At 39.5% G+C, this 16027-nt stretch overlaps 2 protein-coding genes across 2 annotated transcripts; both read left to right on the top strand.

Annotated features, from left to right (window-relative positions):
• The first annotated feature begins 909 nt into the window (after positions 1 to 909).
• Positions 910 to 11410, top strand: LOC131740020 (uncharacterized). The gene is made up of 4 exons (XM_059034196.1): positions 910 to 963; positions 1799 to 1875; positions 10404 to 10410; positions 10881 to 11410. Exons 1-4 carry the CDS (start codon positions 910 to 912, stop codon positions 11388 to 11390), a joined length of 648 nt encoding a protein of 215 aa, XP_058890179.1. The 3' UTR covers positions 11391 to 11410.
• On the top strand, positions 11409 to 14133 carry LOC117973231 (involucrin-like; the record flags this gene model as incomplete). Its single annotated transcript, XM_059034195.1, has 1 exon — positions 11409 to 14133. A coding segment is annotated over one exon (2607 nt), but the record flags the coding sequence as incomplete, so codon positions are not given.
• Between the last annotated feature and the right edge of the window lie 1894 nt (positions 14134 to 16027).

Genomic DNA, 16027 nt, shown 5'->3' with positions numbered 1-16027 from the left:
CCTAATATCTCCAGAACCAAAAGGAAAGCATGTGGAAAGGGCTCTTCTGAATCCTTTTGAAAGCATTTGAATTCTGACTGATTTTTATGATCATGAACACTTTTCATGTAAAAACTGGCACTCAGTGTGCCTACAGTTATCCATATTAAAATGCACACGACTAATGCTTTCAAAGGTGACCTCATTCTTTCGGCTCTAAAAGGGTGTTTTATTGCGATGTATCGATCAAAGCTTATAGCTGCGATGGTTAGTATACTCACATACATGTTTGCATAGTAAACTGAGACCAAAAGTGCACACAGATCATTGCCGAAAGTCCAGTGGTGTGTGTAGGAATACATCTTAAATGGTAGCGAAAGTAGAAGGGCAAAGTCAGAAATCACCAAGTTGGTCATGTATATTTGAGTCTCAGTCCATCTTCTTTTACAGCAGAACACCACCAAGGCTATGCCGTTTAATACGAGTGTAATATTTGGGTTCGGATGTAGTGAAGAAATGACTCTAATATCAACAACTCAATTAGATGCAGACAGATTACAATCCAACAGTTTTATTTAAAACAGCTCACACGATGTCAACAACAACTGCCACCCCTTACCCACTCTTCCTGGTGTTGTCAATAAAGCTTATCAATACAAAACCTTTAAATAACTTTATACAAACAATTAGAAGGCAAACACTCACACACTATTTATTAAAGCAATACTGCACAACTAGCTTAATGCTGCCAGGAGAGTTTAACCAACTTACTTACTAGCCTTTTAACAGTAAGTATTTTCCTTTATTATTAATAATATCGTATTAATGCTGTTTTACATGAATTATTAATTTTGTAAATATAAATGTTAACCTAATTTTAAAATACTTAATAATCCTAAACAATAACAAAAATAATCTTACACGAGTCCTATGACAAAAACCGGTAAATCCATTACCATCCGGATTAGCCTTACATTCTCCACGGTAAGATTGCAACTTTTATTCATCCTTGTATGCACTGTAAAACAATGAACTGGTTTTATTTTTTAACACACAACATGTACAACTGAAAAGGGTGCACCTTTTTGATCAATGTGATTTCGATATAGCTGCAGTCTGGTTTTAAATTGCATCAATTAAAGACAAGAAATATTTGTAAGAAGCAAATGAACAAAACAAAGACAACACATCAAATCTAAATGAACTCTAAACTTGATTTTTAACCTAGTTTGATTGTGTAAATTTGTTTGCAAATCTTTATTTGAAGACTGCATGAGCATTACCCATTAGTCTTTCCATTTTTTTATACACAGCAATTTGCAAACTTTTGTTTGTTATTAATGACTCCAGTGCAAAATGTGGTTCATTTTTTCTGTAAGTAAATACGGACATCATCTCAAGAAGTTCACCAACTGATTTCTGAGTCAACCAGTTTATTTTAAATAATATTTAAAAAGACTTGCAGTGAAACAAAAAATGTGTCTGTTTTAAGTAAAATATTACTTACCTCACACTCAAAGCACATACACAGTACTGGAGCATACACAGGTATTTGTAATATACAGTTGATGCTGTCTGCAAGATTAAACAGAGAATCTCCACTGATCAAAGGAAATGTATACCTCAGAGATCATATCAAATAATGTAAGACACCACTTGCAACCTGAATGTAAGTAAAATGTTCTATTTGGAGGACACTGCATGTGTAGTGATCCCAAACTATGCCATGGCCCAGGTTATAACCTAGTCATTAAATAAAACTGATATTAATTACAGTACCATGAATTACATTGACTGGTTTTGGTTTTAATCTTGCAAGAAAAGATACATATGGCCAGTTACGCTATCAACCAATGACAGCAAGGTGTTAGTCAAGACATGGCTTTCTTTATATCTGTGAGCATGAGCAAGTGCCAGTGGGGATCTTCACTGTTTTAAAGGTCTGATGAGTTAATATATAATACTGACACCAGCATAAGACTACAGATCTTGCATTGCATTTAATTCAATGGGCTGAGATGGCAATTCATTGCAATTATATTACCCAGAGTTCACTTTAAAAACATGACATAGAACCTAGGTGTGCGTGTGTGTGTATGTGTGTGTGTGTGTTCATGTCAATAATGTAGAGACGAAAAGAAACCCTGAGATGTTATAGTTTAGATTTAAAATGCCTGCTAGAGTTAATTCGTAATTATGTAATTTACTACAAAATAAAAGCTCAGTTCAGATTTACGATCTGCCTGATTGTTTTCTGCTCCACACTTATTTGTTTCTTATTCTCAAATAATATAATTCTGTCAAACCCAAACTCTCAAATAATATATTTAAAAAATAACATGTATACTTGCATGCTTTATAAATATATATATAGCATGTGAGTATAAATGTATATATATACTGAGCATCAAAAGAAACTTATCACTTATATTTGAGCATCAAAAGAAAAGCATCACTTATATTTGGATCAAATTCACTAGATGTGATCGAAACTCTGTTTTAGAGCAGGTGCAGTGACTTTTTTATTGTGCTGATTAACAATTGACATCACAAAGATGCTGCAAAATGATCTGTTGATCTTGGGCAGGTCTTTTGACTCTTCATCTCCCAGTTCATGGCCTGTCATTGACAGAGTGTGTCTGGTCATACCATCTTGCCAGGTTTGAAATTGCTGGCTGTGGGCACCCAAGACAGCGAGCCACAGTACGCTGCCCTAGTCCAGCCTCCAACATGCTGATTGCACGAAGATGCTGCTCTCTTGACAGACATGGCATATTGTTTTTTTTCTGTGATTTTCTTTATTGCTTTTATTCAAGCTTGCAATTCAACAGCTGAAATCACCCCATATCCAGTGTCCAATCAACTGTCTCATTAATTAGGTGATTAAGTGCATATGCTTCAGTCATACTCACTCAAGCGTGTTATGGTCAGGGATTATTATTATTATTTTTATTTCTTAGCAGACACCCTTATCCAGGGTGACTTACAATTGTTGCAAGATATCATATTATTTTTACATACAATTACATTATTTTTTATTTATTTTTTTTACACATTCTTTTTTCATACAATTACCCATTTATACAGTTGGATTTTGACTGGAGCAATCTAGGTAAAGTACCTTGCTCAAGGGTACAGCAGCAGTGTCCCCCACCGGGAATTGAACCCACGACCCTCTGGGCAAGAGTCCAGAGCCCTAACCACTACCCCACACTGCTGCCCATGATTGATCGGTATATTTAAAATGATATGTCTATACACAGTGTGTATTTATATATGTGTATAGAGCGAGAGAGAGAGTGAGAAAGCGAGAGAGAGAAAGCAAAGCAATGTTTTTTTTTAATATATACTGTATGGAGATGCAAATGCTTTCATGCTTGTGATTCTAATATTTTTAGACAGTAGATTTTATAGGGGACCTGTTAAATGCTCCACAACCGGTTAAAAATGTTTGTCAAAGACAATCCTTTCAAGCTAGTAGCGTCATCTCTGCATTTACAAGCAATGTGGTTAACCAACTTCTTGCTGAGAGTTAGAAATGCAGTAGCGCTGATGAGAATGAGCAAGCAGATGCAAAGCATATTGCAATCCGCTGTAACATTTAGTGGCTGTCATGTGATATTCACTTTCTGACCTTTGAGCAATTGAAAATGTTCAACAAACACGTCTTAAAATTAAGAAACGCGATATAGATCTGAATCAATATGTACATTACCACCAGGAATGAAAGGACTAGGAGGGTTTTTGTAGTTATTGTTCTTCACGATGTTTAGCCCTTTGAGGTACAAGGGACATATATACCCCTCAAATAAAATGAATAAAATTTACTGACTGGTCAGTTTCCTCCTTGTGATATTTGAGTCACTCAAATGTATTTCAAGAAGAAACTGCTTGAACAACTGCTCAGTCCCTGGTGTACCTTCGGGGGTTAATACTTGCAGTACATGTGGAGAGAAAACCCCTACAAACATTATGGAATTCATGCAGTAAAACAGAAAATTGTGTTCTAAAGGAACAGAACATGCAGGCATTGTGCAAACTTTTTGAAAGTACAGTCGACATGCATTTAGAAAGTGTCATTGCCACAATAACCTTTTCACCTTTTTTAAGATTGTGTTACGATACCCTCTGATGCTTAAAGACTTTTGAAACTTTTGAAAATCTGGAAATGAAACCACACTGTACAACTTGAAGGTTATCAAGCAGAAGTTATGTAACTGCACGCAGGTGGAAATTGATTGAGGTTTTCTGTAGAGACAGTTTACCATATCCCTTTTGTTGCATTGCAATCAGTGTAGATAAAGGTTATTGTAATTTACAGAGATCATATACACTACTAAAGCTAAACTAAATAACATTTTTACAATTGTATTTTTGTTGAAAGGTTCCTAAATGTAAAACTCAATGCAGTTCCTAATCAGACTCAATTAGGATTGGTTACTTATCGCTAGTTATTATTATTTAAAGCCTCTTGGGTTTCAGTCCGATGGACTTAGTGTGTTGTAAAGGTACGGCACTCTGGCTGTGCCTATGCCCACACTAGCTTCTCCACATCCATCGCCTGTGTGAATGGCTGTGTGTGTGTGTGTGTGTGTGTGTATGTGTGTGTGTGTGTGTGTGTGTGTGAATGGCTGTGTGTGTGTGTGTGAATGGCTGTGTGTGTGTGTGTGTGTGTGTGCGTGTGTGTGTGTGTGTGCGTAATCGTTTTCATTTTAGGGCTGTTTGGTTGATTTTATATTCTTTGTGTCTATCACTGGGGAAACTGAACAGATATTCATAAATAGCACCACATGTTGGGTTAAAAGTAGTAGTACAGTCTAGAAAGTTAGTCTGGCACAAGCTAACACATTATTAACTAACACATTAGAAAGGCACTAATACATTTGGCTGTGCATCATGTGAATCTGGCTTGGGAGACCCAAGTGTGTCAGCTTGGATTGGGGATGGTCTATGGCAAGACTGAAACCCTTAACAAAACACAATCCAGTTTGAACCAATGTGTTAATATACAGTATGTCATCTGTACAGCTGGTAATGGAACTGTGGTTTACATCTCAGTAAAAAGAAACAGAACATTTCTCTGTGGTTCAGAAACCAATGTGCATGATGTCTGCAAGGCACGTAGTCAAAATAACACATTAAACAGAGGTTATCAACCCATCATTGTTTGTTTTTAAATACTCTATTCAGTATGAATGTAAAGCTAGTCAAGGCTGTTGTTGAGATCAAACCAATTTGATGCACTACACTATGTGCATGTTTTAAAAAGGGACCTGTTAAATGCTCCACACCGTGGCCTAGTTAGTAATCGCAGTATGGAGCTCAATTTTTTCCATGACTGAAACTCATGCTTTAACTTTTGGAAAATCGCTCGCATACCTGCTGTCCATACTGTAGTGCCTCCCAAAAACAAGAACACCTCCAGAAATGCAAAATAACGTTAATATGTAACACATTTTGCTAGTTAACATTTGTTACACAAACAGAAAGCAGAGAAAAAAAAGCAGAGAAAAAATAAATAAATAACTAAAGACATGATCTCAATCACAGGGGCTTGACTCCATCCACAGGGGCTTGATTCCTTCCACTGGAGCGCAGACTGTTCATATCGATCTGCTGAGGATATCATGTTAGCTCATGGACAGTACCGAGGAGGAGAGCAGGGTGTACAGACTAGAGAGGGTGAGGAGAGGAAAGCGGGTCCCGACAGTTCATATATTGGATTGGGATTTTCTGCACCAGGTTGCTGCAGAGCAGTACTATGATGACATGCAAGAGAAGCTGGAAGAGTACATTAGTTTGTGGTCTGCTGCTGTACTGGTTACCAGTATGCCAACCAACACATTTTGAACATTAGAACATTCACCAAATAGCTCAATCTTTTTTGCTCCAATGGAAATTGATGAGTTCTTGTCTGACAGCTTTTTATAATGGAGGATCTTCGCTGCTTCCTGTTATGCCTGTGTGACAACACATTGCTGGTGAAGGCTTGACAAGAATGAAGGCTTTGACTAGAGAGAGAATTGACTTGGTGCTGTGTAGGTAGATATGATTGCTCGTTATATGTTTTACATGGTTGTTGCACCACAGGAATTTACCATTTTTAAAATCATGCTGATATACAGTAGCCTACATATACTGTATGATCTCTCTTTCTTACAATAGCTATCTTGGTTGTTATTGAACTGCAGGTATTTACCACGGTTTAGCAAAGACGTTAACTCTTTAGTTTTTAACTAATTAATGTATTGTTTCTTCCCAAACTTGTAATTGAAATACATGCACTATGATAACCAGTCTCCTGTTCGTTTTCTGTCCTAATTATACAAAGTACTGTATGTAAAAATAAATGAAACAACAAAGTGCATAATACAAAATAATAATAATACTGTATAAGCAACACGTTTCAAGTACATCATGTGATTGATGTGCACCGTGGCCTAGTTAGTAATCACAGTATGGAGCTCAATTTTTTCCATGACTGAAACTCATGCTTTAACTTTTGGGAAATCGCTCGCATACCTGCTGTCCATACTGTAGTGCCTCCCAAAAACAAGAACACCTCCAGAAATGCAAAATAACGTTAAATATGTAACACATTTTGCTAGTTAACATTTGTTACACAAACAGAAATACACATAAATATCACAGGCTACTTACAAATTTATTTTTAAATTATGTATTTGTTGCTTTATATATATATATATATATATATATATATTGTAATAGATTCCGCAACTCACTTGGTTCGTTGCCCCTTTAAAAATAGACCCAACACACTGGAATGGATTTTTAAGTGCGGTTGCACAATTTTTAATAAGCACAAAAATAAACAAACACAAAATAAACACCTAGCTCTTTACGAGCACTAACTAAACAAACAGGAACCTAAACTATAAATCAGGACAGCTAAGCTGTTTACCTGGAACACAAAACAAAGTCTTCACCACGAAACAAACCACACAGGTTTACACTACCTTTCTTCACCCGACTGCTCGGAAGCAGAGCACCTATCCTGCTTCCTTCTCTCTCAGCAGCCATGGGCAGACTATCTGCCTCTCTTAAATACCCTGCACCTGGTACTAATTTAACAATGGCTACCAGGTGCAGGGGATAATTAATACTACAACAATTAACAAAATTCAATTAAACAATAAAGCAAAACAATCAAACAAAACAAACCCACACATTTTACTGCGGGGATGACTCCAATCCCATCCCCACTGTGTTACAATATATATATATTAGTGATATTCACATTCTCTTATCTAGCGTCATACTGTCGAAGACATCCGATCTACTAATTTATATAAATTATAAATTATTTATTGTTTGTTAATATATCCGATCAACTTATTTCCTAGGCTGGATATACTTATTTCCTGGGCTCGATCCACTTATTTCCCAGCCTAAGCTCGTAGGCATTAGAAACAATGGAACCTCCCCTTTAAATTCTACAGCTTGATCAACTTATCTCCAAGGACACCGGCAGGAGCGGATCGTCCACTAGTGGCGCTAGGGCGTCACCCCACCATAGCAGAACACAAGAAAAAAAAATAAAAAGCATAAAAACGACTGTGAACTTTAAGTGCTTAATTCGGACATTTACTCACGTTCTTATTTGTTATTATCCAGAGCAAATGCGCATTTTATGGAAAAAAAAAGTATTTATGCCAAATTGCTGGTTATGCTTATCGTATGCCTCTTCTCCTGGTTCCGGGGGGTCACGCCCGGAGGATGTGTAGTTATGATTTTCGGCCGAAATTGTAGCCTAGCTTTTCACTGCTCCTATTAATAGCATTTGAGGTGGCGAATTTAATGCCCAATGGGGAGTCTATGCATTTACCAACTAGACACACTAGATGGCGGTTTATAAAATATTGCTATATTTATATTTAGGTTTATCCTGTAAATATTTCACTACAGTTAATATTTGTTAATTTATTTTTGGGTTTATAAACATTTTGGACGATTTAGTATGATTTCTGGTAAGCTTGTTCTTGTAATCGCCAAATCTCCCGACAAAAAAAATAAACTCACTCATCTAACATTCTGTCTATCTATCTTTATTTTCATATAAAACTAGCCCTGGTTGGTTGTTGGAACCTTTGGAGATGTCAGTCATTTGGTAAGCAACCAATGTTTTTTTTTTAAAAAGGCTTAAAATGGGCGTCTACCATCACCATTACGTCATCGTTCATAGTTCACCCTTATTTTTTACATTCAAACTAGGTAATCCTATATTTCATCATAGAGCTGTTTAGATAATATGGTATACTTTCGGTGGATATTTGTCCTGATTAACAAGCCAAAAGTCATGTTATGTCAGTCAGACCTCAAACAAATAATCTGAGAAGAAAAGTTACAGAGAAGAAATGTAAAACCCAGCTTGCTTTAAGCTGTTCCTATACTATTTAAGTTACAGGAATTTCCCATTGTGTCACCAGCTGGTTAAACTTGTTTCAGTAATTGAATGCCTGCCAATGAACATGTGAGTGGACTGAAACTAAGCAGGGAGTGTTGCTGAGAGCAGGGCACAACCTATCTGGGAAAAGCTAAGCCTTTTTGTGCAAAGTGGTTTGCAGTGTGCAGGTGTAGTGATGATGTGATTAGGACACAGAAGACAGACAACAAAGTTCACAATCCAAACTGGTTTTATTTTATAATCCTGGTCTAGCGACCACAAAGAATACAATTAGAAATATAAGCAAACCAAACACTCATGGGTATTTTACACGCATCCTTCAGCTGTTCTCTCTGAACCATTACAAAGGAACAGATCACCTAGCCATGTCCCCTGTTTGTACCTTCAGTCATGCCCCCTTGGTTAGCAAGTGCAGTGCAGCCGTTTCTCCTCCAGTCCGCGGTTGCCACATCACTTTCCGTCTGGAGCGATGACTTAATTTGCCGCAGCTGTGCCCGCTTCTAGATGGCCGACTTCCCCCTAACCCTGGGAATGAATTGTCAGGCCATCCAGTCCAGGGCACTTTTGCCTTTATATTGCAACCTCACAGGTTGGGAGGGAGATTTATCACCGAGAATCATTCTGTCTCTGTCTCATCTCTACAGTACCTTTAAAGAACGGGCAGCATTGATTTAGACATCTGTTTTGTACATTCAGGTATTAGATTTGATGAGGAACAGTAAGAATAAACCCAGACCCCTTCAATTTCAGCCCACTTTCTTCCACCTCAATGTGTTCTAACATGACCTGTTAGATGTGTATGTTTACAAAGGAGACAAAAGTCCAATGCAGGAAGCAGCAACAGTACACACACTTCATGTCAAAATACTTGTATTTAAAAGACACAACACACGCTTGTCATTGTCAACCTGGTGCTTGAGAAAGCAGGAAGGAGCAGTGAAGCAATGCTTTGTTTCTAGTCATTTGGTAAGCAACCAATGTTTTTTTTTTAATTTTGTTTGAACAGTTTGATTGCTCTCTGATGGGTCTTGTGTGGTTCCATCAGAATGTTTGTTTTGATTGTTGTTTAAAGTAACCTTGTTAATATGTTTTAACAATTTGAAATCAGGTTCTGTTTTCTTTTTTTTTTTTTTTAGTGACCTTATTGGCCATTTATCAGATATCAGAATTTTTCAGTTCACCATTGTTGTGCGAAACGCTGTTTAACTTGCTTCCGATCAGAAGTGATCAGTGACAGTGACAGTAAACAGTAGAAAACAATGTCCTACATCCACTGTGTTCACATGTAAGAATGACAGTCACATCCCTCTATCTGATTACCCCCGGATTCTGATGTTCTCAAAAACTTATGTGCCAAATGCAGTAAGTGTGACATCCATACAGACAACTGGACAGGCTAATAAACCCAGATTAAACAGTTGGGCTATCCAACAGAAATAGGGTCAGAAAGACTGACACTGAGAGACAGTGGTGTTGCTGAGGTCTGGAGATTATCCAAGCACAAGCATAGGTCATTTTATCTAAAGTGACTTAGTGGAAGGAGAAACACATTGGACAAGTATTAACTCAGGAGATGGCCACCGTCTGCATGAGTTTAATAAGGATGTGTGAAATATATCAGATAGCTAAATAAATCACTAGCTGATCAGTCACGCATCCTCACAAGGTTTTTTTTTAAATATAAACACTATAACAAATATGCGGCGCTTTTATCCACGCTGCAAACAATAATACAAATAATAAAACCGAGCACATATATAGGGGCGGGACACTATTTCAATGAAACCTGAAGAATGCCATTAGAGGTTTATTTTTCAAACAAGGAAGTAAAAGGTCTTTAAATACAAATAATATTTCAGGTTTCATTGAAAGCCAGAATTTAACACTGCTCCAAGCAGCTCCGTAATGTTACAGGGGTACGTTCTGTAAAGCAGAGATGTACCTACCATGTAACAACATGAAAATTATTTTGTTTTTAATGATAGTTTCTGCTGAGCAGACACAAGGTAAGAACCGTTTTTTTCCTCTGTAAAGCGACAAGTGGAATGAAAGACATTTCAAATGTAGGTGTAACGTTATACCAGTGCTGACAAGCTCAGTTACACAGGGTACCTGCAGACAGTCCTGCAGTCATGAACAGTGTAGTGTTGGTACCTGAATATGTGTGTTTTCTGCTATTTCTGAGGTTTGTTCTGTAAAGTGAAGATGTTCAAGCTAACAGTTAATGGCAGTGATTAGTTTGGTGTCAGAGTAGTCTAATGTTGCAGTGTAACCCTACAGTGCAGTACATGGTAAAACAATAAACTGCTTTGCCAGAATTAAATAGATGTCAATATATATTTTGCATTCAACACTTATATTATAAAACAATACCTAAATCCTACTTTCAAACAGTTTCCATATCTAAGCAATAAAGGTACAACATTATCAGCATGTCTTAAAAATAAGTTACATGTCAGTCTTTATCCTTCCACAGCAACAGAAACCGCACTTGAAACAACTACAATACCTGAACCAACTACAACACCTGAACCAACTACAACACCTGAACCAGCTACAACACCAACTGAACCAGCTACAACAACAACTGAACCAGCTACAACAACACCTGAACCAGCTACAACAACACCTGCATCAACTACAACAACACCTACAACAACTGAACCAGCTACAACAACTGAACCATCTACAACAACACCTGAAAAAGCTACAACACCACCTGACCCAGCTACAACAACACCTGAACCAGCTACAACAACACCTGAACCAACTACAACAACAACTGAACCAGTTACAACACCTGAACCAGCTACAACAACACCTGCATCAACTACAACAACACCTACAACAACTGAACCAGCTACAACACCTGAACCAGCTACAACACCTGAAAAAGCTACAACACCACCTGACCCAGCTACAACAACACCTGAACCAGCTACAACAACACCTGAACCAGCTACAACAACTGAACCAGCTACAATAACTGAACCAGCTACAACAACATCTGAACCACCTACAACACCTGAACCAACTACAACAACACCTGAACCAACTACAACAACACCTACACCTGCATCAACTACAACAACACCTACGCCAACTACAACACATACATCAACTACAACAACAACTACAACAACACCTACACCAACTACAACAACACCTACACCAACATCAACAACACCTACATCAACTACAACACCTACACCAACTACAACAACACCTACACCTACATCAACTACAACACCTACACCAACACCAACTACAACAACACCTACACCAACTACAACACCTGAAACAACTACAAAACCTGAACCAGCTACAACACCTGAACCAGCTACGACAACAACTGAACCAGCTACAACAACACCTGAACCAGCTACAACAACACCTGCATCAACTACAACAACACCTACAACAACTGAACCAGCTACAACACCTGAACCATCTACAACAACACCTGAACCAGCTACAACAACACCTGAACCAGCTACAACAACTGAACCAGCTACAACAACACCTAAACCATCTACAACACCTGAACCACCTACAACACCTGAAACAACTACAACAACACCTACACCTGCATCAACTACAACAACACCAACGCCAACTACAACACATACATCAACTACAACAACAACTACAACAACACCTACACCAACTACAACAACACCTACACCAACATCAACAACACCTACATCAACTACAACACCTACACCAACTACAACAACACCTACACCTACATCAACTACAACAACACCTACACCAACACCAACTACAACAACACCTACACCAACTACAACACCTGAAACAACTACAAAACCTGAACCAGCTACAACACCTGAACCAGCTACGACAACAACTGAACCAGCTACAACAACACCTGAACCAGCTACAACAACACCTGCATCAACTACAACAACACCTACAACAACTGAACCAGCTACAACACCTGAACCATCTACAACAACACCTGAACCAGCTACAACAACACCTGAACCAGCTACAACAACTGAACCAGCTACAACAACACCTAAACCATCTACAACACCTGAACCACCTACAACAACACCTGAAACAACTACAACAACACCTACACCTGCATCAACTACAACAACACCAACGTCAACTACAACATATACATCAACTACAACAACACCTACACCAACTACAACAACACCTACACCAACATCAACAACACCTACATCAACTACAACAACACCTACACCAACTACAACAACACCTACACCAACACCAACTACAACAACACCTACACCAACTACAACACCTGAAACAACTACAACACCTGAACCAGCTACAACACCTGAACCAGCTACGACAACAACTGAAACAGCTACAACAACACCTGAACCAGCTACAACACCTGAACCAGCTACAACAACACCTGACCCAGCTACAACAACACCTGAACCAACAACATCTGCATCAACTACAACATCAACACCTGCACCAACTACGACAACATCTGAACCAACTACAACATCAACACCTGAACCAAATACATCAACACCTGCATCAACTACAACACCTGCACCAACTACAACACCTGCACCAACTACAACAACACCTGCACCAACAACATCTGCATCAACTACAACATCAACTCCTGAACCATTTACAACAACACCTGCACCAACTACAACAACACCTGCAGCAACTACAACAGCAACACCTGCACCAACTACGACAACATCTGAACCAACTACAACATCAACACCTGAACCAACTACATCAACACCTGCATCAACTACAACAACACCTGCACCAACTACAACACCTGCACCAACTACAACAACACCTGCACCAACAACATTTGCATCAACTACAACATCAACTCCTGCACCAACTACAACATCAACACCTGAACCATTTACAACAACACCTGCACCAACAACATCTGCATCAACTACAACATCAACACCTGAAACAACAACATATGTACCAGCTACAACAACACCTGAACCAGCTACATCAACACCTGAAACAAATACAACAACACCTGCACCAACTACAACACCTGCACCAACTACGACAACATCTGAACCAACTACAACATCAACACCTGCATCAACTACAACACCTGCACCAACAACATCGGCATCAACTACAACATCAACACCTGAACCAACTACAACAACACCTGCACCAACTACAACAACACCTGCACCAACTACAACAGCAACACCTCCACCAACTACAACACCTGCACCAACAACATCTGCATCAACTACAACAACACCTGCACCAACTACAACAACACCTGCACCAACTACAACAGCAACACCTCCACCAACTACAACACCTGCACCAACAACATCTGCATCAACTACAACATCACCTGAACCAACTACAACAACACCTGCACCAACTACTACAACACCTGCACCAACAACATCTTCATCAACTACAACATCAACAACTGCACCAACTACATCAACACCTAAACCAACTACAACAACACCTGAACCAACTACTACATCTGAAGCAACTACAAAATCAACACCTGCACCAACGACAACAACACCTGCATCAACTACAACACCTGCACCAACTACGACAACATCTGAACCAACTACAACATTAACACCTGCACCAACGACAACAACACCTGCATCAACTACAACATCTGCACCAACTACAACACCTGCACCAACTACAACAGCAACACCTGCACCAACTACAACAACACCTGCACCAACAACATCTGCATCAACTACAACATCAACACTTGAACCAACTACAACACCTGCAACAACTACAACAACACCTGCACCAACAACATCTGCATCAACTACAACATCAACACCTGCACCAACTACAACACCTGCACCAACTACAACAACACCTGCACCAACAACATCTGCATCAACTACAACATCAACACCTGCACCAACTACGACAACATCTGAACCAACTACATCAACACCTGAACCAACTACATCAACACCTGCATCAACTACAACAACACCTGCACCAACTACAACAGCTGCACCAACTACAACAACACCTGCACCAACAACATCTGCATCAACTACAACATCAACTCCTGCACCAACTACAACATCAACACCTGAACCATTTACAACAACACCTGCACCAACTACAACAACACCTGCAGCAACTACAACAGCAACACCTGCACCAACTACAACACCTGCACCAACTACGACAACATCTGAACCATCTACAACATCAACACCTGCACCAACTACAACAACATCTGCATCAACTACAACATCAACACCTGCACTAACTACAACATCAACACCTGCACCAACTACAACATCAACACCTGCACCAACTACAACATCAACACCTGAACCATTTACAACAACACCTGCACCAACTACAACAACACCTGCAGCAACTACAACAGCAACACCTGCACCAACTACAACACCTGCACCAACTACGACAACAACTGAACCATCTACAACATCAACACCTGCACCAACTACAACAACATCTGCATCAACTACAACATCAACACCTGCACTAACTACAACATCAACACCTGCACCAACTACAACATCAACACCTGAACCAACTACAAAAACACCTGCACCAACTACAACAACACCTGCACCAACTACAACATCAACACCTGAACCAACTACAACACCTCCACCAACTACAACAACACCTGCACCAACTACAACACCTGCACCAACTACGACAACATCTGAGCCAACGACAACATTAACGCCCGCACCAACGACAACAACACCTGCATCAACTACAACATCAACACCTGCACCAACTACGACACCTACACCAACTACAACACCTGAAACAACTACAACAACACCTGCACCAACAACACCAACACCTGCACCGACTACGACACCTGCACCAACTACGACAACATCTGAACCAACTACAACATCAACACCTGCACCAATGACAACAACACCTGCATCAACTACAAAATCAACACCTGCACCAAATACAACATCAACACCTGCACCAACTACAACACCTGCACCAACTACGACATCAGCACCTGCACCAGTAACAGCAACACCTGCACCAACTATAACATCAACACCTGCACCAACAACACCTGCACCAACTACAACAACACCTGCACCAACTACAACATCAACACCTGCACCAACTACAATATCAACACCTGCACCAACTACATCACCTGCACCAACTACAACAACACCTGCACCAACTACAACATCAACACCTGCACCAACTACACCTACACCTGCACCAACTACAATTACACCTGCAACAACTACATCAACACCTGCACCAACTACAACATCAACACCTGCACCAACTACAATATCAACAACTGCACCAACTACATCACCTGCACCAACTACAACAACACCTGCACCAACTACAACATCAACACCTGCACCAACTACACCTACACCTGCACCAACTACAATTACACCTGCACCAACTACAACTACACCTGCACCAACTACAACTACACCTGCACCAACTACGACATCAGCACCTGCACTAACTACATCAACACCTGCACCAACTACATCATCAACACCTGCACCAACTACAACAACAGGAACAACAAGTAAGTATGTTATATATTACTTTTATGGGAACGATAGTGGTAAA

Source organism: Acipenser ruthenus, chromosome 12 (assembly GCF_902713425.1).
Source record: "Acipenser ruthenus chromosome 12, fAciRut3.2 maternal haplotype, whole genome shotgun sequence".
In the NCBI taxonomy this organism is placed as follows: Eukaryota; Metazoa; Chordata; class Actinopteri; order Acipenseriformes; family Acipenseridae; genus Acipenser; species Acipenser ruthenus.
This window is presented reverse-complemented; position numbering and strand designations above follow the sequence as displayed.